General features: G+C 40.3%; 1 protein-coding gene across 10 annotated transcripts in view; it reads left to right on the top strand.

The window, feature by feature from the left end:
* Positions 1-24,339, top strand: part of ptprjb.1 (protein tyrosine phosphatase receptor type Jb, tandem duplicate 1) — a 43,314-nt gene that overhangs the window by 9,276 nt on the left and 9,699 nt on the right. Inside the window, exons 2-23 of one of the 10 annotated variants that reach the window (XM_037767836.1) lie at positions 9,209-9,230; positions 9,456-9,659; positions 9,899-10,159; positions 10,333-10,593; positions 10,844-11,104; positions 11,869-12,129; positions 12,326-12,586; positions 12,842-13,102; positions 13,251-13,511; positions 14,577-14,837; positions 16,852-17,112; positions 17,419-17,676; positions 17,844-18,092; positions 18,621-18,881; positions 19,049-19,321; positions 19,489-19,755; positions 20,408-20,671; positions 21,191-21,454; positions 21,540-21,794; positions 23,005-23,265; positions 23,512-23,781; positions 23,865-24,131. In XM_037767836.1, coding sequence (XP_037623764.1) covers positions 9,209-9,230; positions 9,456-9,659; positions 9,899-10,159; positions 10,333-10,593; positions 10,844-11,104; positions 11,869-12,129; positions 12,326-12,586; positions 12,842-13,102; positions 13,251-13,511; positions 14,577-14,837; positions 16,852-17,112; positions 17,419-17,676; positions 17,844-18,092; positions 18,621-18,881; positions 19,049-19,321; positions 19,489-19,755; positions 20,408-20,671; positions 21,191-21,454; positions 21,540-21,794; positions 23,005-23,265; positions 23,512-23,781; positions 23,865-24,131 — 5,464 coding nt within the window. Of the gene's footprint in view, positions 1-9,208; positions 9,231-9,455; positions 9,660-9,898; positions 10,160-10,332; positions 10,594-10,843; positions 11,105-11,868; positions 12,130-12,325; positions 12,587-12,841; positions 13,103-13,250; positions 13,512-14,576; positions 14,838-15,093; positions 15,352-16,851; positions 17,113-17,418; positions 17,677-17,843; positions 18,093-18,620; positions 18,882-19,048; positions 19,322-19,488; positions 19,756-20,407; positions 20,672-21,190; positions 21,455-21,539; positions 21,795-23,004; positions 23,266-23,511; positions 23,782-23,864; positions 24,132-24,339 lie in introns of all 10 variants that reach the window. The other 9 variants (XM_037767840.1, XM_037767839.1, XM_037767837.1 and 6 more) reach the window with 9 other exon arrangements.

Raw genomic sequence — 24,339 nt, 5'->3', positions numbered from 1 at the left:
CCAAAACAGAGAGACGTATTATTATTGGAAAAAGGTGAGTCTGGATTTAATAAAAAGACCTCTACAAGTATGTGAATTTACCATAAGCCTTACCTTTACCTCAAAGGTACAACTGACGCTGTGGATAATGTGTCAGATCTTGAGTCTCCAAGTTTTCCCATAAAGTGGGTTATAATGTACTTTAATTTAATCTTTTATCTCCAGTAGTCAATGATTAATAGTATAGTATAACCAACATTAAAAAACAAACAAACTCCAAGTTCATTATTAATGTGTGTCCTGAATATCCAGATCATTAAAGCTAGGGTAGGCAATTTATTTCAGAAGCTTTTTTCGTTATATTTGTTTAAATTCTCATTACATCACGGCCAGGGTCCCGGTCCACGTGTCCTGGAAGATTCCTATGTCCCACACAAATGGGAGAAATTCTGGGCCTCTAAGCATCTGCCTTTGTGTCCTCCGGTGTCCTCCAGTGTCCTCTGGTGCTCCTAATGGCATCTGCAAGATTTCACAGACTGGAGAAAATAACCAATCAGAGCCGAGCTGGAGCCTTGCCATCTCTGAGCAGCTGTCAATCACTCACGAACTTCAATCAAACGGTCAAACTAGGCAGCGCTGATCAAATATAAATTAATATTCTGTTACTGTAATGCCTATTTCTCGCCTCAAATGTTTTCAGAAACATCTTGTAGTGTACTGTTTAGCTGTAAAATGAGAAAGTTTGTGACCCGGCAGCCATGTTGAGATTAGTTGAGGAAACACCAAGCACCGCCCACCAGCCGGAGCACAGCCAATAGGAACGCTCAAAAGGAACGCTCTCTCTGAAATGACCTGTGATTGGCCCAAGTCTCCCGTCATGGGCTAGATTAAAGCCTGAAAACAGAGCCAAGAGGAGGTGCAGAAGTCTTTAAATCCGTATTTCGCCTAAGGCACCAAAAGGGGGTTCTTTCCCATGTGACTGCATCATCGGCTGTCATGTGTCCTGTGTGTTACCCACACACAACAGGATATCCGAACGTAAATATTGAACATGTTTAATATTTGCGAATTGAAATCTGTGTGGCCAGGCTGGAGATTTATGGTACACTACAGAGGAAGGAACAGTGCAGTCTATCAAGTGATGTTTTGGCAACAGCAATGCTCTAAGAAGGCTTAAAGTGAACCCAGACCAGATTAAGTGAGACAAGTCTTGATTTATTAGCCAATGTCGTGTGGCTCTCGTCTTCCTTTTTTTGACCTTAATGAGCTGGAGGCATGAAGTACAACATAATGCTTTACTTAAAAGCCCTTCATGTTGTTCAAATATGTTATCAGGGGTCTGTGGGTGGGCTCAGGAAGTGACAGGAAGTTATGTTAGAACAGAAACAATGAGTACGTCGCTCACAATGAACTTTAAATAGAGAACAAGCTGCCAATTTATTAGAGGCCGGCAGGAGAAAGTGAGAATCGCGACTTTCCAAAAATCTCACCACGTATCACACTTGATGTTTGAATTGGGAGACGAACTTTTGCATTTTGAGGCGGAAAGCTGAACACACAGACACAATTAATTTACTTTTATGAAATATTTTATATACTCACACTGTGATCTCACTATGAATGTGATTGACTCGAATTATGTTGTAAATACAAGGATAAATGCAATATGATTGATGAAATAGTATACACGTCAAAATGTATAGTGGCCTTGCACACTCACTGCTGTAGCTCACCTGGTAGAGCATGTACAAAGGCTGAGTCCTTACTGCAGCGGCCTGGGGTTCGAATCTGACCTGCGGCCCTTTGCTGCATGTCATCCCCTCTCTCTTTCCCCCTTTCAATACTACTCTGTCACTATCAAATAAAGGCATAAAAGCTCAAAAATTATTCTTCAAAAACAAGGACATTCTGCGTGTCATGAGGATGCATTGTAGGCTTTTTGCATGTCACTTGTATGCCGCTTTTTGCGTTTCATTCCTACGCCTCACAACAAAATTACAGTAACGTCCGCAGTTAGGTTGAGGCAAAAAAAACACTTAGTTAGGTATAGGGAAACATCATGGTTGGGCTAAAAATAAGTAGGTAAATTAAGTAAAATACGTATGGAAACAACGTAACATCAGTGCGGAAAACATGTCACAAACGTCACTAAGAAGCATGAAACAAACATCACTAACCTAACTTACACAACAAAACTCTGGTCTCGAACACTGGCCTCCTGGTTAAAAGTCATGTTTTTGTTGGACCACCTCCCCACGCGCCCATCATAAGCAGACTTTCTCTCTTTTTATTCTACGTCACTAACTCTGAGGGTGGCGTATTTACCGGACGCGTTTACATTGCAGTCAGTACAAACTACATGGCGTACAAATGACACGCCAAAAGCAAGAAAGTCGTTCTTATTGCACGCTTAATGCCCTGCGCATTATCGTGTCATTCATACGCCTTTTTGTGCCAACGGGCTGATTATTCGACAATCATGGGTGAAGAAAACACCGCTTGTGCCACACAGCCAGGCTACCTGATGAGGAAAAAAAACATAAACTCATGCTGTTATCTATAACAATGAAATCAAGTCGAGGGCAGGAGATGTTGACACATAAACACTGTAAGAGGAGAAAAGAATAATAAAAAAAAAAGACTATAGTGAAGAGTCACTGGCACAGCTGGAAAAAAAGCTACTACAAAAGACCGGAAAAGGAAAGGAAAACTCAATGAAGGAAAGGAGAAGACAACATTATGTATTTCCTTGTACTTCTTTGTGAACCTTGTTTTGTGTTGCTAATCATCAACACACACACATACACACATATTTTGGTTTGAGTCAGATAACATGATTTTGCAGAAACTATAGCCGTAGAGGATTCCACTTTCTCCACTCAGCAAGTCAACAAGGGCACCACCAGCGACTCCTCCACCTTATGCAACTTTGCGTAATTCAAGGAGCAAAAATGAAGCATTGTGCATTTTTTCCCCCTCCTCTTTACGTTTTTGTTCCAAGTTATCAGATTATGAGGAGCTAAGGTTAAATAGGCCGATCCCTGAGCAAACAGCCTTTAAGGTGATTTCTTGATTGTTTCTGGGTCTGAGTGTTATTATGGAGGAAGGAACCGGGGCGTTATCAGCAGTGAAGGCAGACTGCTAGGAATGAAAGGGAATCAAAGAGTGGCAGGCCGGCTGCTTTTAGGGTTGATGTAATGTTTATATAGTGGTCAGTACAGCCATTTCCTCCTCCTCCCCATGCAGACAGGCCCAGTCAAAGGGCACAGATACAGTACACAGGGTATTAGGGTCATTGTCTGAATCCCAGCTATGTGTGTTTCACAATGAACATTAAGTATTGCTCCTCAAGTGAGAGTTAGAAGAAGTAACACTGGAGATCTTCTAAGACCTGTATATCATCAGACTTTGAGCTGTGTGTAGGCAGAACAATTATTTTTCTCCTTCTCTTTTAGTGACTTTCGTGTAAAGGACAATGTACAGCGAGTCAGGCCTTTGCTGTGAATTATTACACGGCTTTGTTGAATACTTGTTTCTGATTGGTCAATCACAGCGTTCTACGGTCTGTTATTCAATCTTTATATGGGTGCAGTTCTGATGTCGGACTCTGGCGGACCGTTTTTGTGTCAAATTATTGATTTCTTAAGTAAGTAGCCGTGTAATAAGCGGGATAATGTACAGCTAGCGGGTCATTGTTGTGAAATAAACCCCTTCAGGGCGCCGTGGTCCACCGGCCCTGTCTGGGTTTATTTCACAACAATGACCGGCTCACTGTACATTATCCCTTACATAAACCCCGAAAGGGCTTTGCTGCACCCTAACGCAACGCGAAAATCAATAATTTTACACAATAACGGTCCGCCAGAGTCCAACATCAGAACTGCGCCCATAGCAACGGTTTGTAAAGAAATAACAGACCGTAGAATGCCGTGATTGACCAATAAGAATTAAGTATTCAACAAAGCCGTGTAATAAATAATAATAAGCTGATACTACTAGTGATTTTACACACCATGTAACACCATAATGAATTGCCCAATAATCCATGTGATCCTATAAGGTCCTGTGATAAGAAGCACACTAGAGCTGAGGGTTGAAGCAGGGAGGAGGATGTACAGATGGGTGGAGCTGAGTCCCAGTAGATGTATAAAGAATAACGACATACATTATTTGAACTTACGTATTTCCCAAATGGGACTTTGAGTTTGAGTTATTTCTGCTCTCTGAGTCAGTGCCAAGGCATAATGGCTTGAGACGTTGTTTTGTTTATTTAGTCAGGAGGAAAAAATAAGTGATACTTGGGAAGAGCGCCAAGGGAAATAAAGCGTTTGGGAATCATAGCTCAGAGAAATCACATCCCCAGAGGTCAGCTTAACATGAATATCTGTATAAAAACATGAGAGTGTCATACTTGGCTTTCACATACTGGTATGTGACCTTTACCATATTCTTGTGGAGCTTGAGGAGGTTTAGTTTGTCAGACAGTTTTATATCTGGAGCCAGCAACAGCTGCTCCTAAGTTCAAACTTGGTCTAGTTGTAATGTGTTTACTAAGTTTATGTACCACTAAATTAAAATGTCTTTCACCGCACAAACTAGTTTTAAATAGAGCTTACTAAATATATACACATACCAAATACTAAATGTATCTGTTGTTGAGGTTTAGAGTTCATTTTTGACCTAGGAAACGGCGGTTGAGAAAACAATCTCACCACAATCCCCTATTGGTAGCTGTTCTGGAGACTTTGATCATATCACATGATCTTCATCAGCAGATGGAGTTTGCCCATCCATGTTAGTTTAAAATCTGAGATTCAAAGGTAAAAAATATCTGATTTTGTGTTGTTAGCTGGATACCAACAGTAAAACATTGTCTGATCCAACTTGAAACAGTGAATTATAATGTTTTAAGCTAATTAAAGACAGTAGGCTCCACTTTTTGTCAGCACCATGATATAACTTTAGCCAATCAATAACAAAACAGATTTAACGGAACACAAATTTAAAACAAATAACATTGCTGTAATAATGATACACTCCATTTAGGTTCTTTATTTCCTGATATAGGCTTTTTTCACAGCAGCCGTTTTGACGTGTCTGATGGTGCTTTCAAATGAAACTCGCAAGCTCTACAACATGGGAAGTCGTGTACACGATACGCTTGGCGTTCAAGTGGTGAAGACGTAAGAACACCGCTGCTGAGAAACGGCAATGTTAACGTTACTGTCGCCATCTAGAAGCCGCAGAGGCTAGCAAGTAGGTAACATAACGCAGTAAATGCAAAGGTATAATGACAGCGGAAAAAGATTAGGTAGTTTGGAATATCAACATTTTCCTCAGACATATTATAAAATTACAAAGAAAAACAATATGCAACTAAAATTATAATATATTCACTTATTATGTGCCGAAAAATGAACTTCCATGGCTTCTGTCATTTCTGACAAAGTCAACAAACACGTCACAACTCGTGAACTCTGAGCTTTCAGAAACTTTCCACTTACGAGGTTGTGAATACCAGAAGAGGAGTGCGTTCGGATGGACTCTTCTTGTGAACACGGTAAACACGACCCCATTTGAAGGCACCAATAGCAGGGTAAACACTGGTGTAATTGATAAAATCAATTATGGTCCATTGTAGGCTATTTAGTGTCACAGCCCTTCCAGTGAGTCAGCATGCACAATACCAAGGTCCTGTTCCACCTGAATGGAACAGGGCCATAATTCATGTCATTAGTTACACCTGTGTGTGTTTAACCTGCAATGACATGTCAAAATGGACTGCTATGGCTCACTGCGTGCTTTCTACACCTTACACCTGGGCTTTTTCTGTCATGACAAGTTAAAATGGCGGCCTTGAAAAGGGTCTATTATTGCTTTAACCACCTTTACCACCTGATGAATGTGAATCTATCACTCTTCTCTTTGTGTTGTTTTGGTCTCAACTCCTGAGAGAAATCTTTAGCTGCTAGGCTACAAGTTTGACTTTCTAGTTAGCTAGTTAGCTACATCCTGCTAGTTAACATAGCTTGTCTACTTCTCTGCAGTTTGGTGCTGGACATTTTGCACATATACACACACAGCCTACAGTGTGTTTATCAAAAAGTTGAGCTAAAACCACAATATCACTTTATATTTCACCTGCTTGGCAGTAATGTTAGCTGACCAGACGGAGGTCTCTCCATGAATCACTGCCGATCCTAGTGTTGGCTTTTCCTGCTTCAGCCTCCGGGGCTGAAGCAGGAAAAGCGGGTCGGTGCCGGGGCTGCAGCAGGAAAAGAGAAACGTTATTGTCTCCTGACTGCGCCCGCAGGGAGACACCGGCACCCGGTCGGAGACCACAACGTTTCTCTCTGCGGAGTCACGTCACTTCACAAAACACGGACAACCTCTGTTGGTCTGGAGGAGCTGCAGCAGTTATTTCTGCACAAATGTCCACTGTACATTCACTAGATATTCTCAGAGCTAAACTAACTCTTCTGCAGTGTGTAGTGAGCGCGCATGCACGTGAGAATGGAGCGAGACAGCGAGAACGCACGCGGTGTGTGAGTGAAGGCAAGCAGACAGAGGAGCAGAGACTCCGGCCACACGCGAGCGCGCATATGTGAGCGCGCATGGGATCCCGACCCGGTAGATTTATACGTGTAAAAAGTTACAAACAGTCCTTTTAAGAAAAGTGCTATACAAATAAAGTTTTATTATTATATATATATTATTATATATACTTGTTTAAGAACTTATTTTCAGTAAGGAAAAAAGACACAATAGATTTTGAATGATTTGTTAGACTGTGAGCTTAACTAATGTGGGTAACTCCTAGACAGTGGGGATCATTACCACTGTGGGGAATGCTGTTTTATATCTTAAAAAACATCTACTACGGTGGGAAAGTGTAAATGTGTCATTAAATAACCTGATTAGTGAGAAATTCTCACCCATTCTCACCAATTTCCACTCTCTCTGACAGGGCGTTAGTGTGAAGCTCAGCCACACTAACACCCTTCACAAACAGCAGAAGTAAAGTGCAGATATATACTTCCTCATACAGGCTGTTCCTCCTATTAATGTACAAAACCCACCTAGACAGGGTTTTTCATACTACAGTACCGGATAGCTCGAAGTAATGGTTGGTTGTGTGTTGTATGTTTAACTTACTGACTAAAAGATAAAACACACGCATGAATTATATTTCATATACATACTTGCACTGATGATGATGTATCTCAACACTATTCTGTTATAGTGACGTTCTCAGATACTCTGTTAACAGCCTTCACCAGATCCTCGAAGCGTACTGATCCCTTGAACTCCTCGTGCCCCGCTGTGTGGCACCGCTGTACTTCAGAAAGAAGAATAGAGTCCCAGAGGACTGGGAGGAAGGGAAGGGTCACCGTTGTGAATAGAAAAAGAAAAGTTAAGGAGAGGACGGCGGTCTCCAGGGACGGGTGGGTGAAAGGGGCAACGTTTGAAGCAGAATAGACCTTTTCTTTCTCGGTTTCCTGGTCTGATGATTTTAGACCTATTCTATTCTGTTTAATTCTATATAAGATTTTACATTCACATTTGCTTTTACTGTATTAGAATGACTATAAGTACAAAATGCATGTTGTACAAGATTTACAATGTAAGTATAATTCTTAATATAATAAAAAGTACGGTTTAGTTTATCAGGTACACCAAACTAAAACTAATCCAGTCTAACACAACAGCCTCGTAATAAATCCTGCCTTCATGATATTTGTAATTAGAGCTGAAGTGAATAATAGATTAGTCAAGGTTATTGTTTTTAATGTAACATTTTTAAGTACAACCTGATTAGATTGCTGTAAAGTCTATTCTGTCATTATCAGGAGTTAATGATTGACCCTGTCGGTTATCTTTGTGGTGGAGAGAATGATGCAGGTTTGAGCAATGATGCCATAGGTTTAATGTTTAGCTGTGTGGTAAATAGACTGAAAGGCAACATGTCAGCGAGCGACTCTGGACTGATTAGGTTTTGGCTAATAAGTAATGTGGTATCAGAGGTACGTGTTTCAGAGGATAACCACGGTAGAAAGACAGAGTTGTAGTTGTTTTGGAACATGAGAGGTGAGATATTCGGAGGAAGGAGGAAGAACAGCATTGTCAAGACACATTGATCGTTATCTGAAGCCATAGAATGATTACCGATGGTCGGGTATTACCAGGATCTACTTTCTTCTTTGTACTAACTAACACACAAATATGATCTTTTCATCATTTACAACAGGAATGTATCCCATTATACTGAGCTTATGTGTGTTTGTTTGCACCATTGAAAAGCAGCACAACTTTGTTCTCAGATCTATATGAACTACTACTAAACTACAAGTTTATTAGGGCTGACCCGAATGCTTCGAAGCGTTGCCAGTTGCCATGGTAATTAACCTCCAAATCAGTATTCGAATGCTTTGTTTTTATTTATTTTTCATACATAAGTATTGAATGATCCCCAAATAGCCCATGAAATAAGGAATAATCCCACAACATTATTTGTTATTCATATTCAACATTAATTACTATCAGTTATTCTCAGACAGATATGTTTGTTATGTGTAGAAGTGTGTGTGTGTGTACAGTAGTGCAGCAGCGGCCCTTAAGATTATTATTATTTATTAGAAGTTTATATTTTTTAATTTAATATTTACACATGGTGGTTATTTTCCAGGCTGACTTCTGTATGTTTAGACTTGATATACTTAAATCTGAGGCCAACAAAATGAATTATTAAAGAGCTAGTGCTAGATATTGATATCTGTGCCTATATGATACTTTAGTTTGGGAAATATAAGCATGTTTGACCCTTCACACGTGATTTAAATCAAGAAATATTAGATTGACACTTTTTGATAATCAATGCTATGTGCTCAGAATATATTGAGGTTCGACATCGAGCCCTATAAAGGGCACAGTATTTATCCAGTAGCGTGGAAAGAGCTTTGAAACAGCATTTAGACCATCATGTTGGGAAACATGCAAATTATGGTGGTTCACTGGAAGGGTTACAAAAGGCTGGTGTTTAAGAAACTGAGGAAACATTACCTATTTAACAGTACTATCAGGTGTTGCTAATTTTAGGCTACTGATGCCCTGTGACACTGAACAGGTGGTTGGGTTTCTAGTCGATGCTTTGAAGCTGTTTTAGACGCAATACTGACCTCTGCTGGTGCAAGACCATTCACTTTGCTTTTCTCTTTCCATATCTCCACAGATCTCCCAAGCAAAATGTGTCAGTAAGTACACGTGTTTGTTGTACTACATTTCTGTTAATTTGTCTCTATGTATTTAAAGAAACATAAATTCTCACACAATACTGTATTTTGTAGTTAATATAGGCTTGTTAATTACATAATTTCTGTCAATATCTCTGCAGAAATATAGCTTTTTAAAATGTAATTGTGCTCATTTCTTATTGTTGATCTTGTTTCTCTTCTTATTATTTGTCTTCTATCTCTTAGGTAGTGAATGTGGAAGCAATGAAACAGAAGCGTTAAAAACATTAACAACAACAACAACGACGGTCACGTTTGTATCCAGTCCAAACTGCAACATCTCCACTGACAACAATATCTCTGGAAATGGATCGATAACTGGTTTGACTCCTGGAGCAGTCTACCCAATCTTCCTCAAATGTTTGAACTGCTGCAAAGAGGCCACCACAAGTGAGTGTGTTTACTTTGTTGAATCACTTATATTCCAGACCTTAACCATGTCTAAAACAAGGCGTTTATTCAGTATAGCACCTACAGCATTGCTGCAGATTGAGCATATCTGTCAAACAAAGCTCTCTCAGTATGGATAAACCACAGATATCAAATACAAAGATGATAATACTGTTACACTAATGATGATAACATGAAATATGAATTATTTTCCCCACCGACTTCTGTCTCACTCACAGAGCCTGGAGTTGTCAGGAACCTCTCTGTCACTGAAATCACAACATCCTCCATATCTCTGAACTGGACTGAACCAGAGGGAAACAGCTCTTCCTATAGAGTACAGTGGACTGATGGAAATGTACCTGGCAGTAACAATGTGAATCAAACACATACAACCATCACTAACCTGACTGCTGGTGTCCATTATGAAATAACTGTTACTGCAGTGGCAGATGATGGCCTTACTGAAGGACAGAAAGACACTGTTTCTCAGTACACAAGTAAGTACATATTTAATTTTGGCTTACATTGGTAGTTAAAACTCCATATCACAGGGGAGTTGAATGTATGAGGACATTGTGGTTTTCCTATGTACTGGTATTCCTGTACTTTTTCATATATAAATTACGTTCTGCTGTTTTTTTCTTTGCGTTCACCTTTCTGTTACTCACAGAGCCTGAAGTAGTCAGGAACCTCTCTGTCACTGAAATCACAACATCCTCTATATCTCTGATGTGGACTAAACCAGAGGGAAACAGCTCTTTCTATAGAGTACAGTGGACTGATGGAACAACTAACTACAGTGTCAAAGTCACTGAAACAAACATAACTATCACTGAGTTGACTGCTGGAGTCCAGTACAATTTTACTGTCATAGCAGTGGCTGCAGATAACAAAACAGAAAGTGAAGGGGCTCAGACTTTTCACTATACAAGTAAGATGATGAATTATACTTTTCCTATTGACAGTGCTTATAGTCTATAGTCATCCTTACTCTGATGTTGTCCCTCCGCTAGATACTGAGGGGGAAACAATTACATCACAAGAACAAGGCTTATGAAACTAAAAAACACATTTAGTGAACTTAGTGTTTGTCTGATGAAGTTATTCCTGTGCTCTGTCATAGATAACTTATGTTTCACTGTCATATTTTCTCCATTGCGTTCACCTCTCTGTGCTCACAGAGCCTGAAGTAGTCAGGAACCTCTCTGTCACTGAAATCACAACATCCTCTATATCTCTGAAGTGGACTAAACCAGAGGGAAACAGCTCTTTCTATAGAGTACAGTGGACTGATGGAAATGTACCTTACAGTAACAATGTGAATCAAACACATATAACCATTACTAACCTGACTGCTGGTGTCCAGTATGAAATAACTGTTACTGCAGTGGCAGGTGATGGCAGTACTGACGGACAGAGTACCACTGTTTATCAATACATAAGTAAGTAAGCATTTAGATATGGTTGATAAAGTCAGGTAGTGAGAGTCTGCTGGAGACACCTGTCGGAGAAGACTGTCATGGTGATTACAGGAGAGCTCACCTGTGAAGCAAAGGTCGGGATCGTTTTGGGTCCAGTTCTAGCCCAGTTTAGGCCAGAATGAGGTGCTGTTACTCTGTTCTATCAGAAGTCAGATGAGCGGCTTTGTTCACTTGTTAAAGATGACGCTGGGTGTCGGCCTTAAAGGACCAGTGTGTAGGATTTAGTGGCATCTAGCGGTGAGGTTGCAGATTGCAACCAACTGAACCCCTCGGTTCATTCTTCCCTTTCCAATCGTGTCGGAGAACTACAGTGACGGTAACGTAAAAATGCAAAAGGCTCTCTCCACAGTCAATGTTTGGTTTGTCCGTTCTGAGCTACTGTAGAAACATGTTGGACTCCGTGAAGAGGACCCGCTCCCTATGTAGATATGAAGGGCTCATTCTAAGCTAATGAAAACACGATTCTTAGTTTCAGGTGATTATACACTAATGAAAATATAGCTATGAATATTATATTACATTTCTGCTAATGAATCATCCTAAATCCTACACACTGGAGCTTTAAGAAGTGTGGCAACACAAAGATGCTAGATGAATGTCCGGCTGCATGGAAGCAGCTTGATAATGGCTCTAGTTGAACTGTTACTAGTGTGACTTTGACTCAAAGAAGAATTTGCACATAAAAGTGATCTTTATTCCCCCATGTAACACCTCTTCTCTCACAGAGCCTGAAGTAGTCAAGAACCTCTCTGTCACTGAAATCACAACATCCTCTATATCTCTGAAGTGGACTGAACCAGAGGGAAACAGCTCTTTCTATAGAGTACAGTGGACTGATGGAACAACTAACTACAGTGTCAAAGTCACTGAAACAAACAAAAATATCACTGAGTTGACTGCTGGAGTCCGGTACAATTTTACTGTCATAGCAGTGGCTGCAGATAACAAAACAGAAAGTGAAGGGGCTCAGATGTTTCGCCATACAAGTAAGATGATGCTATAAGATCCGCTATAATATAGAGGGGGAAACAATTACATCACAAGAACAAGGCTTATGAAACTAAAAAACACATTTAGTGACTTAGTGTTTATCTGATGAAGTTATTCCAGTGCTCTGTCATAGATAACTCATGTTTCACTGTCATCTTTTCTCCATTGCGTTCACCTCTCTGTTACTCACAGAGCCTGAAATAGTCAGGAACCTCTCTGTCACTGAAATCACAACATCCTCTATATCTCTGATGTGGACTAAACCAGAGGGAAACAGCTCTTTCTATAGAGTACAGTGGACTGATGGAAATACTAACTACAGTGTCAAAGTCACTGAAACAGAGAAAAATATCACTGAGCTGACTGCTGGAGTCCGGTACAATTTTACTGTCATAGCAGTGGCTGCAGATAACAAAACAGAAAGTGAAGGGGCTCAGATTTTTCGCCATACAAGTAAGATGATGAATTACACTTTTACTATTGACAGTGCTTATAGTCTATTTTGTGCCTCATCCTTACTCTTATGTTGTTTCTCCACTATATACTGAGGGGGAAACAATTACATCACAAGAACAAGGCTTATGAAACTAAAAAACACATTTAGTGACTTAGTGTTTATCTGATGAAGTTATTCCTGTGCTCTGTCATAGATAACTCATGTTTCACTGTCATCTTTTCTCCATTGCGTTCACCTCTCTGTGCTCACAGAGCCTGAAGTAGTCAGGAACCTCTCTGTCACTGAAATCACAACATCCTCTATATCTCTGATGTGGATCGAACCAGAGGGAAACAGCTCTTTCTATAGAGTACAGTGGACTGGTGGAAATGTACCTTACAGTAACAATGTGAATCAAACACATATAACCATTACTAACCTGACTGCTGGTGTCCAGTATGAAATAAATGTTACTGCAGTGGCAGGTGATGGCAGTACTGAAGGAAAGAGTACCACTGTTTCTCAATACACAAGTAAGTAAGCATTTAGATATGGTTGATAAAGTCAGGTATTGAGAGTCTGCTGAAGACACCTGTCGGAGAAGACTGTCATGGTGATTACAAGAGAGCTCACCTGTAAAAGTGATCTTTATTCCCCCATGTAACACCTCTTCCCTCACAGAGCCTGAAGTAGTCAAGAACCTCACTGTCACTGAAGTCACAACATCTTCTATATCTCTGATGTGGACTAAACCAGAGGGAAACAGCTCTTTCTATAGAGTACAGTGGACTGATGGGAATGTACCTCACAGTAACAATGTGACTCAAACACATATAACCATTAGTAACCTGACTGCTGGTGTCAAGTATGAAATAAATGTTACTGCAGTGGCAGGTGATGGCAGTACTGACGGACAGAGTACCACTGTTTCTCAATACACAAGTAAGTAAGCATTTAAATGTGGTTCATAAAGTCAGGAAGTCTGTTGAGGACACCTGGTGGAGAAGGCTTTCTGCAATGATTTCACCTTTTACCTCAGAGCAGTTCTGTTAGATCTGGATCTTGGTTGTAGATCTGGACATTGTAGTGACGTAGTTGATGGCACATCTCTTTAATGTTGAGCAGATTTTAGGAGCATTTGTTTTGGCTCGACAGACAGGGTTGGATATGTCATTGTTAGCTGTGTGAGTGGCATGAAATATCTCCACAACTACTTAGTGGGCTGCGATGACATTTTGTTCAGACATTCATGGTCTCCAGAGGATGAAGCCTACTGACGCTGGTGATCACCTGACTTCTCCTCTAGCGACACCATGAGGTTGGCATGTGGTTTTGAGTGAAATATCTGAAAAACGTTTGGATGGGTTACCATGAAATTTGGTAGACATGTTCATGCCTCCTTCAGGATAAATCGTAATAACTTTGGTGATCCTCTTATTTTTCCTCTAGCACCATCATCAGGTCAAAATTCCAATTCGTCCAATAATTTGATTCATGACAAAACACCTGAAAAACTAATGACACTCCCATCAACCGCAGCTGTACTTTATGTTTTCTAATAATTAGTCAATGTTAGTATGATAACCATTAACATTGTGCCTACTAAACAGCAGCATGTTAGCATTGTCAGTGTGAGAATGTTCGCATGCTAACATTAGCATCTAGCTCAAAGTACAGCATCACAGAGGAGCAACAATGGCCGCAGAATCTTAATCTTGTCTTGGTTTGCTGTGTTTGAACACTTTAGTGTAGTTCTAGCAGAGAGGCAAAGACAATTTCACCAATTTCACTGTATACAAGTCAGATGTGCAGCAGTTCACTATCTGCATTTAATTCTATATGTGTCCATTATAGTTAGTTCTAGTTATCCTCCAGTTAAACTGTATAACTTAGACTTAAACATGACTTAGTGTTTATCTGATGAAGTTATTCCTGTGCTCTGTCATAGATAACTCATGTTTCACTGTCATCTTTTCTCCATTGCGTTCACCTCTCTGTTACTCACAGAGCCTGAAGCAGTCAAAAACCTCTCTGTCAGTGAAATCACAACATCCTCCATATCTCTGAATTGGACTAAACCAGAGGGAAGCAGCTCTTTCTATAGAGTACAGTGGACTGATGGGAATGTTCCTCACAGTAACAATGTGACTCAAGCACAAATAACCATCTCTAACCTGACTGCTGGTGTCCAGTATGAAATAACTGTTACTGCAGTGGCAGGTGATGGCAGTAGTGAAGGACAGAGTACCACTGTTTCTCAATACACAAGTAAGTAAGCATTTAAATGTGCTGAGGACACTTTGTGGAGAAGACTCAGTGTAGTGATTTTATCTCGTGCCACAGAGGTGTATGTGCTTGATCTCAGTTCTGGGTCCGAACCACCCTTATTTGTGCTTTAATGCTTTGCTTTTCTTACATGAGGATGTCCATTTTATTAACTATTGTTTTCTGATTTTGACGTTTTGCTGTTTTGCTCTCCTCTCCTCTCCTCTCCTCTCCTCTCCTCTCCTCTCCTCTGCTTTAGAACCTGGTGAAATTGGGGAACCTACTGTGTCCACAAACACCTCCTCCATCTCTCTGAACTGGACCTCACCTCCGGGTGAGGTGTTCAAGTACAGGGTGGAGTGGCACAGTGATGGAGCTACGATAAAGATATTTACCTATGATACCTTTGCCGTGCTATCAGACCTGATCCCTGGTACTAGCTACACAATCTCAGTCATTGCCATCGCCAGAGACAATCAGACAGAAGGAAACCGTCGCACATTCACCTCAGTCACAAGTAAGCCACATTAACTGTATTTAACATTAAAAATGCACAATTGTGATAAAAGTCCCTCGAGAGGTTGTTTACACATTCACACTGGTGGTAGAGAATGCTGGAAAGTTGTAAACAACATATTGTTGTTCATAAAGTCAGGAAGTCTGTTGAGGACACCTGGAGGAGAAGGCTTTCTGCAATGATTTCACCTTTTACCTCAGAGCAGTTCTGTTTGATCTGGATCTTGGTTGTAGATCTGGACATTGTAGTGACGTAGTTGATGGCACATCTCTTTAGTGTTGAGCAGATTTTAGGAGCATTTGTTTTGGCTCGACAGACAGGATTTTTGTCATTTGTTCAGACATTCATGGTCTCCAGAGGATGAAGCCTACTGATGCTGGTGATCACCTGTACAGTGGACTGGTGGAACTACTAACTACAGTGTCAAAGTCACTGAAACAAACAAAAATGTCACTGAACTGACTGCTAGAGTCCAGTACAATTTGACTGTTTTCCTATTGACAGTGCTTATAGTCTATTTTGTGCCTCATCCTTACTCTGATGTTCCTCCGCTATATACTGAGGGGGAAACAGTTACTTCACAAGAACAAGGCTTAGAAAACAAACAAAAAAACACTCTTGAGGGCGTCTGGGTTAGCTCAGTTGGTAGAGCGGGCGTCCATATATTAAGGCTTGGTCCTGACCGCGGCGGCCCGGGTTCGAATGCGGCCTGTGGCCCTTTCCGCATCCACTCTCTCTCTATCCACTGTCCTGTCATAAAAATGGAAAATGCCCCCAAAAAAATAACTTTAAAAAAAACAAAACACTTTTGATATAATACGTTTTACCGATGTGTGGTGATTTCTTTTAAATCAACACAATCGCAGAATCTTAATCTTGTCTTGGTTTGCTGTGTTTGAACACTTTATGTTGAGTCTAATTAGCTCAAGACTCACACACCATTAAGGATGGTTTTCTAATGATCAGAAACAGGATGTGGCTTCAGTCCATTATGGTTTCCAGTTTGCACTGAAGTTGTTTAAAGTTGACACAGGCAAGTTGATTATTATCCAGATAAAGTTGACTTGTCCATATGAAGGATGACAGGCTGTCTGAATGAAGGAGTTCAGGTATCAGGGATATATTCACAAGTGAGGGTTTTTGTACTGGACCATGGTGATGACAAGGCAGCTCAAGCTCTGGATTGAGACCCAAGCTGAAATGAGATTTCTCCACATGGTGAGCTACTGTCATTACAGTGGCTGGAGATCAGAAAACTGTAGGAGAGGCAAAGACAATTTCACTGTATACAAGTAAGAAGTGCAGCAGTTCACTATCTGCATTTAATTCTATATGTGTCCATTATAGTCAGTTCTAGTTATCCTCCAGTTAAACTGTATAACTTAGACTTAAACATGACTTAGTGGTTTTCTGATGAAGTTATTCCTGTGCTCTGTCATAGATAACTCATGTTTCACTGTCATCTTTTCTCCATTGCGTTCACCTCTCTGTTACTCACAGAGCCTGAAGTAGTCACGAACCTCACTGTCACTGAAGTCACAACATCCTCCATATCTCTGAAGTGGACTGAACCAGAGGGAAGCAGCTCTTTCTATAGAGTACAGTGGACTGATGGGAATGTGTCTGACAGCAAAAATGTGACTCAAGCACAAATAACTATTCCTCACCTGACTGCTGGTGTCCAGTATGAAATAACTGTTACTGCAGTGGCAGGTGATGGCAGTACTGACGGACAGAGTACCACTGTTTCTCAATACACAAGTAAGTAAGCATTTAAATGTGGTGAGGACACTTTGTGGAGAAGACTCAGTGTAGTGATTTTATCTCGTGCCAAAGAGGTGTATGTGCTTGATCTCAGTTCTGAGTCCAAACCACCCTGATTTGTGCTTTAATGCTTTGCTTTTCTTACATGAGGATGTCCATTTTATTAACTATTGTTTTCTGATTTTGACGTTTTGCTGTTTTGCTCACCTCTCCTCTCCTCTCCTCTCCTCTCCTCTCCTCTCCTCTCCTCTCCTCTCTTCTCCTCCCCTCTCCTCTCCTCTCCTCTCCTCTCCTCTGCTTTAGAACCTGGTGAAATTGGGGAACCTACTGTGTCCACAAACACCTCCTCCATCTCTCTGAACTGGACCTCACCTCCGGGTGAGGTGTTCAAGTACAGGGTGGAGTGGCACAGTGATGGAGCTACGATAAAGATATTTACCTATGATACCTTTGCCGTGCTATCAGACCTGATCCCTGGTACTAGCTACACAATCTCAGTCATTGCCATCGCCAGAGACAATCAGACAGAAGGAAACCGTCGCACATTCACCTCAGTCACAAGTAAGCCACATTAACTGTATTTAACATTAAAAATGCACAATTGTGATAAAAGTCCCTCGAGAGGTTGTTTACACATTCACACTGGTGGTAGAGAATGCTGGAAAGTTGTAAACAACATATTGTATTGTATGTATACCCCTCATCTTGTGTGTTTGTTGCCTTCACAGAACCTGCTTTGGTCGGGAATCTCTCCATCACTGAAGTCACAACATCGTCTGTGTCTCTGGACTGGACTAAACCAGAGGGAAATGCTACCTCATATACAGTTCAGTGGACTACAGGAGAAGACACCACCACTGAAACCTCCTTTACTATCAACGGTTTAATCCCTGGACACCAGTACAACATTACAGTGGCCGCTGTTGCTGTAAATTCCTCAAACAAAGGAAAAGAAACCTTCACAAGTACCTTCACAAGTAGGTCCATACATTATGTGTATTATAATCCATTTATTAATTGTTTATATACTAACGTACATATAAATGCTAAATGCTAGGACTTAAACTAAAGTAGTGCTGTGATGCTTAACCTGTGAATGCATTGGGTTTGTGGGAAATGGTGTTCATAAAAGGCAGCTAAAACCACAAGTATTAACAAACAATTATGATGCATGTGGAGCTTAATTTATTACTTGATCAACAGAAACTTAATTGGGAAGTTATTTTGACAATTGATTAACTGTCATTTTGCAAACATCTTTAGTAATTTCAGTTATTATAATAATGTTATTCATGTCGGCACCATTTTAAACACTAGATTGTGTAAAATACTACATTATTAATATACAGTATAATGATCGTGTTGCAATATTTGATGTTTTTGATCGATTAAATAGGCATTTACAGCTAATATTATATAATTTATATCTATTATGCCATTTTAAATGTTTTATTCCCAATGCAGTGACAAGGAACCAAATCACCTCTTACTTCTGTATTATGCAGGGCCTGCGAAGCCTGAGGACATTACGATTATAGCACGAGGAACCGATTACCTGAACATCAGCTGGACTTTACCTGAAGGGAGGGTTGAACACTACGTGGTGAACATCTTAAATAAGACACAGATATATTTGTATAAAAACATAACAACAGTCACCACGGCCCTCCTTACTGATTTAGATCCTGGGAGACTCTTTTATATCACAGTGACCGCTGTAGCTGGACTCTTCAAAGAGACGTCTGATCAGGCTTCGCTTGCCACTGGTAAGTTCAACATCCTGTACTGTTGATGAGTTTGTTTTCAGATCTTGTGTAGCTCAATATAAGAGCTGTACTTCTAGTTATGTTTTGCAAGTAAATGTAGTTTATTTAAATGGATTTAAACCATTAAAGTAATACGTGTGTGTCTACCTGTTATTCATACGTCTTAGAGCCCACACCTCCGGGTTCCATCATCATCAGTCAGAGGACAAACTCTTCGCTCCATCTGAAGTGGGCGACTCCTGCTTCGATGGAGGGCGCTCCACACATCAGCTACCATATCACCTACCAACCAAAAGGTGGCGAAGTACAAAATAAAAACGCCTCGGTCAACAGCACAGAGCTGTCCTCGCTTTTCTCTGGAACTTCCTACAATATAACTGTAGAAACAGTTGGACCCCAGAATTTAAGGAGCACGCCTGTCCATATTTCTGCTTTCACTCGTAAGTACAACAGAGAGAAACCAAAGGACGTAGCAATTGTTTTATCTGGGCAGCACCTAAGAGTATTACAGTGTAGTACATAACATATATTATAAATATAGTGACGTAAATCTCTTATTATTTAATTACTTTTTAATAAACATTTTCCTTGTTTGTCATTTTTCTAGATCCCAACCCAGTGTTGAACCTTGTAGCCAGCCCTAAATCCACTACCTCAGTAAATGTGAAATGGTCAGAACCGCAGGGAGCCCAGATGTATTACAAATACCGGGTTGAAACCTACAATACTACAGGAGCACTGTTTAACATAATAGTCAGCAATAACAGCATTGATGTACCCGACCTGGAGCCAGGAACTAGATACAATATCAATGTCACGACGATAGCAGCAACAGGAAGTGAATCCACGGTGGAACAGACGTTCAGTTACACAAGTAAGGCCTTACATTTAAAGAGGACCTATTATGCTTTTGTACTTTTTCCCTTTTCTTTAGTGTGTTATATAGATTTTTTGTACATGTTAAAGGTCTGCAAAGTTATAAAGCCCAAAGTCCACACCAAAGGGAGTTACTCTCCCCAACAGAAACACTGCTCCTGAACTGCCTGAAACGCCTCGCTTTAAGTCCCGCCTTTTCTTACATAATGTGGTGATGTCACCAAGTAACACATTTACATCATACCTGTTAATACCAGTTTGGCACACCTTCAAACAAAAAGAGTTAGAGCGGAGCTTGAGAACAGTCTGAAGAGTTTGGTTCAGCAGACCAATCACAATACAGTGGGCCAGCTGACCAATCAGAGCAGACTGGGCTTTTCAGGAGGGGGGTGAAAAGAGGTGCTGCGGTACAGCCGTAAAGCGTTTTTTGAACATTAAACCATGTAAACATGTTCTATTAGAAACCCAAAATACAAGTATGCACCTGAAAATAAGCATAATAGATCCTCTTTAAACATGCATTAATGAATTCTGTACTATCAGAAACATCCTATATACTCAAAACAATTAAGGATAACACAAAAATATAAAATACACATTTTATATTGTAGTCTGTGGTCTTACATAATCCTCTGTTGTATTTGCTGCAGTGCCCAAAGCAGTGACCAACCTCACAGTCGAGGATTTGAACACAACGGCCATCCGGCTGACGTGGCTCAGACAAAGTGATCATAAGCCTTCCTACTCCTACCTGGTGATAGTGCTCCAGGACGCCGTGGTGGTTCACAATGATTCAACTGAGACTGAGACTTACACCTTCTTCAATCTGACCCCTGGAAAATTGTACACTTTTGATGTGTTTACAGTTGTAGGGGGCGTCAAGTCCGCGGTGGAAAGCACACCAAGTTACACAAGTATGTCTACAAAGCTCCTGAGATGTGTTATGAAAGATTGTCGCTGGCTGAAAAGATGAACTAGCTTAATCAAAATTGCAATCAGTCCAAAGGTATACCATAACACAGTCATGTATGGACTGAGTCAATGTCCCATTCTGGCATCTTGTTTCCAAATATTAACTGAATGTGCAATAATCAAAATAACTCCCAGAAGTAATTCTTTCAAATGTAATTTTGTTCAGAATACACCGAAAAACTTGTTTTGAAGTGCAGTTTTTAACTTATGCTCTTTTTCAACTAACTCAAAAATCCCTGAGTATAATATCGCAGACTTTATATATATATATTATAAATATATATATATTTATCTTCATCCCAATGTCAACTTGCAGGATAAACACATCGTGTATATATATATACATATATATACAGTATATATATATATATTGTGCAGTTATTTGAATGTGTTCATGCAGAGCTAAAACTAAGGATTTTCTAAATGTTTATTACATAACATTTAAATATTTTTTTTTACAGAGCCTGGAGTAGTTTCTGACGTCATAGCAATAGGAAGCACAACCACCATGTCAGTGAGCTGGACACCAGCAGATGGGCAGGTGGACTCCTACACTGTCCTGCTGTACAGAGACAGGCTCTTGGTGGGAAACGGCACAGATCTGAGCAACACTACCAAGAGCAAACAGTTTCAGCACCTGACACCAGGAGTGCTTTACTGTGTGAAGGTGGTCACCAAAAGTGGACCTTTGTGGAATAGCGACGGACGTGTTTGCAACGCAACTTGTGAGTTACATCGACATTGTGACTTATTTGTATTTATAGTGTTTGAAGCGATCAATAATGAAACACTATTCCTTCTTCTGTTCAGTTCCCAACCCTCCCGGCCCCATCATGGTGGACTTTCAGACTGTGGAGTCCATCAACTTCACCTGGTCCTTTCCAGAGAACATGGACCATAATCAGTGTAACTTCAGTGTGTCCAGCATCAACGGATTCTTTCTGATTGGAACCAACTGGTTCCGGCTGGACAACCTCCAGTCTGGAAGCCCCTACAACATCTCTGTTGTTACTATAGGCGTGTATAACTATGAGAGCACCACAGTGACAACAGAGAACTATACCAGTGAGTGTGATTAACACAAACACAATCACACCAGGGCTATTACTTTTCTACAGTTTTTCTTAGTGTGGGTTTCTAGTTTATTTATTCATCTATTTACAAATTAGATTTTTGAGTTTGGCTGTTATTGGTCTACTGGTATACTTAGTTTTTTTTCTGGTTTTGGTAATCATTATTATTATTTTAGTGATATGGCGACAGTGACAGGTTCCAAAGAAATATGCTGTATATTTTTGCAAACAGTAGTATTTGCCAAAAATATATATATATAAATTTATATAAAAAAATACTGTATATTTACACATTTTCTCAATTAGCATTAAGTAAAAATGATAAATGTTCAAAAAAGTTATTGCAATATTTACAATTAAAGGGACAGTGTGTAGGATTTGGCAGCAGTAGTGTGGTTGCAGATTGCAACCAACTGAGTACCCCTCCGCTCACTCCTCCTTTTTCAAGACTGCGGTAACGTGAGCCACCAAGTGCAAACTGTGGTAACACCGTTGACCTCACTCAGAGGCCATCCATTACCATAATAACACTACTTTAGGAGCAACGGAAGTCAGGTGGCTGGTGGTACCACGGTTTTGCACTCTGCGGCTCACGTTACTGCAGTTTCACAAGCGTGTCAGAGAACTACGGTGGCCTTTGTGAAAGTCTCTCTCTAGAGCCAGTGTTTGTTTGTCCATTCTGGGCTGCAGTAAAAACATGGCGGAGCAACATGGAGGACTCTGTGAAGAGGACCTGCTCCCTATGTAGACATGAAGGGCTCATTCTGAGCTAACGAAAACACAACGATTCTTAGTTTCATGTTCAGTTTCGTATAGATTATACACTTATTAGTTATGAATATTATATTCCATTTCTAATAGATCCCCGAAATGTTACACACTGGCCCTTTAATTTTACTTTTCAACTATGAACTACTTTAATCTTAGTTTTATTTATGACATTTATATTGATATTATATCACTGCCTTATGAGCCAGATGGATTTTATCATATCAAGTTCATTCAGAAGTACCAAGTAACATTTTATTGAGCACATAATTACTTATTATTATTGACTTTCAAAGCTTACTTATTTGTAAAAACATTGAACAACCCATGCCTGTGTGGCGAACCACATTTATACTATTTTGCCCAATTCTGACACGTGAAAACACGTACCTGTTCTGCATATCCACTCTATCTCACCTGTCTCATTTTCTCAGGACCATATCCTGTAACCATGCTGAGACAGACAAAAATCACCACAAATGCAGTGACTTTGGCGTGGGAACAGCCGGAGAGCAAATCTAGCTACCGGTATGTGGTGAAGGCCACCAACGGCTCCTTCTATTCATCTGAAGAAGTGTTAAACAAACACAAAGAAATCACTGGACTTCTCTCTGGGAGCAACTACAGCTTCACTGTCACCACACAGACAGCAGATGGCACTGAGGCAGCAGCTGTGACGGTGTCCTACTTTACGCGTATGTATATATCCTACCCAAGATACCGTCTCTTCACTTTGGAAGTAGCAAAATGAACCCCAAACTAAATGAGCAAAACAACCAAAGTAAATAATAATTAAACATAACAAGTTTAGTTTGTCATATTTCCTTTAAGTTGTATATGTCTCTGTAAACCTTTGTACTGAGGAGAGTGCTGCATATCTGATAGAGAAGATTATGTGCTTTATGTTGATTCATAAGAAACTCTTTCTGCTCTGTTTGTAGGTCCATACAGTATTGGACAGTTGGAAGCTGAAACCTTAAACACAACCGCTGTACGGCTGGTTTGGATGAAACCACTGGAGTACAAAACTGAATACACATATCGGGTCGAGTCTACAGGCTTTGGCTCCCAAAAAACGAAAAACGAAACCCTCGCATTAGAAGTGACAGAGATCTCACAGCTCAGCCCCGGGACCAACTACACCTTCTGTGTTTCTGTCAGGGCGGCGGATGGCATCGAAGGGGAAGCAAGCTGCACCGCACAGTACACCAGTAAGATGCTTATCTGTCATTTCTGTTTCTTTATTTAAAATTTTCAAGGTGGTTGATCAGCTTTAATCCTTTCACATTAACAGAGCCCGAGGCAGTGCAACCCAGTGTCTCCAGCCAGGGCTCCAATAGTTCGATCCTGGTGCTGTGGACCAAACCTCCTGGGAAAGTGGAGCATTATAAGGTTTATCTGAACAGCACGTCCACAGCTTTAATTAAGGAGGTCGTGCTGAACTCCACCGATACCTCCGTTCTGTTTGACAACCTGTCCGCTGGAAGACTTTACACTGTCGTGGTAACCACACATAGTGGACCCTTCAATGCATCATCTGGATTCATTACTAATGCAACTTGTAAGTATGATACATTTGTTAGATTTACAGTGGTTTCATATTCAGTAATTCAACAAATTGCATATAATTTACATCATTCTTGAAGTTTTCCAAAGCATACTGTTAATTTTTTTTTGCCTATACTCCAGGCATCCAATCGTTTGTATTAAATTTACTTGACTTTGAAGCTTGTGCAACGTTTGGAATCCACAACAGTGAGATATTGGGC

The sequence above is a fragment of the Sebastes umbrosus genome, chromosome 4 (assembly GCF_015220745.1).
Source record: "Sebastes umbrosus isolate fSebUmb1 chromosome 4, fSebUmb1.pri, whole genome shotgun sequence".
Taxonomy (NCBI): Eukaryota; Metazoa; Chordata; class Actinopteri; order Perciformes; family Sebastidae; genus Sebastes; species Sebastes umbrosus.
This window is presented reverse-complemented; position numbering and strand designations above follow the sequence as displayed.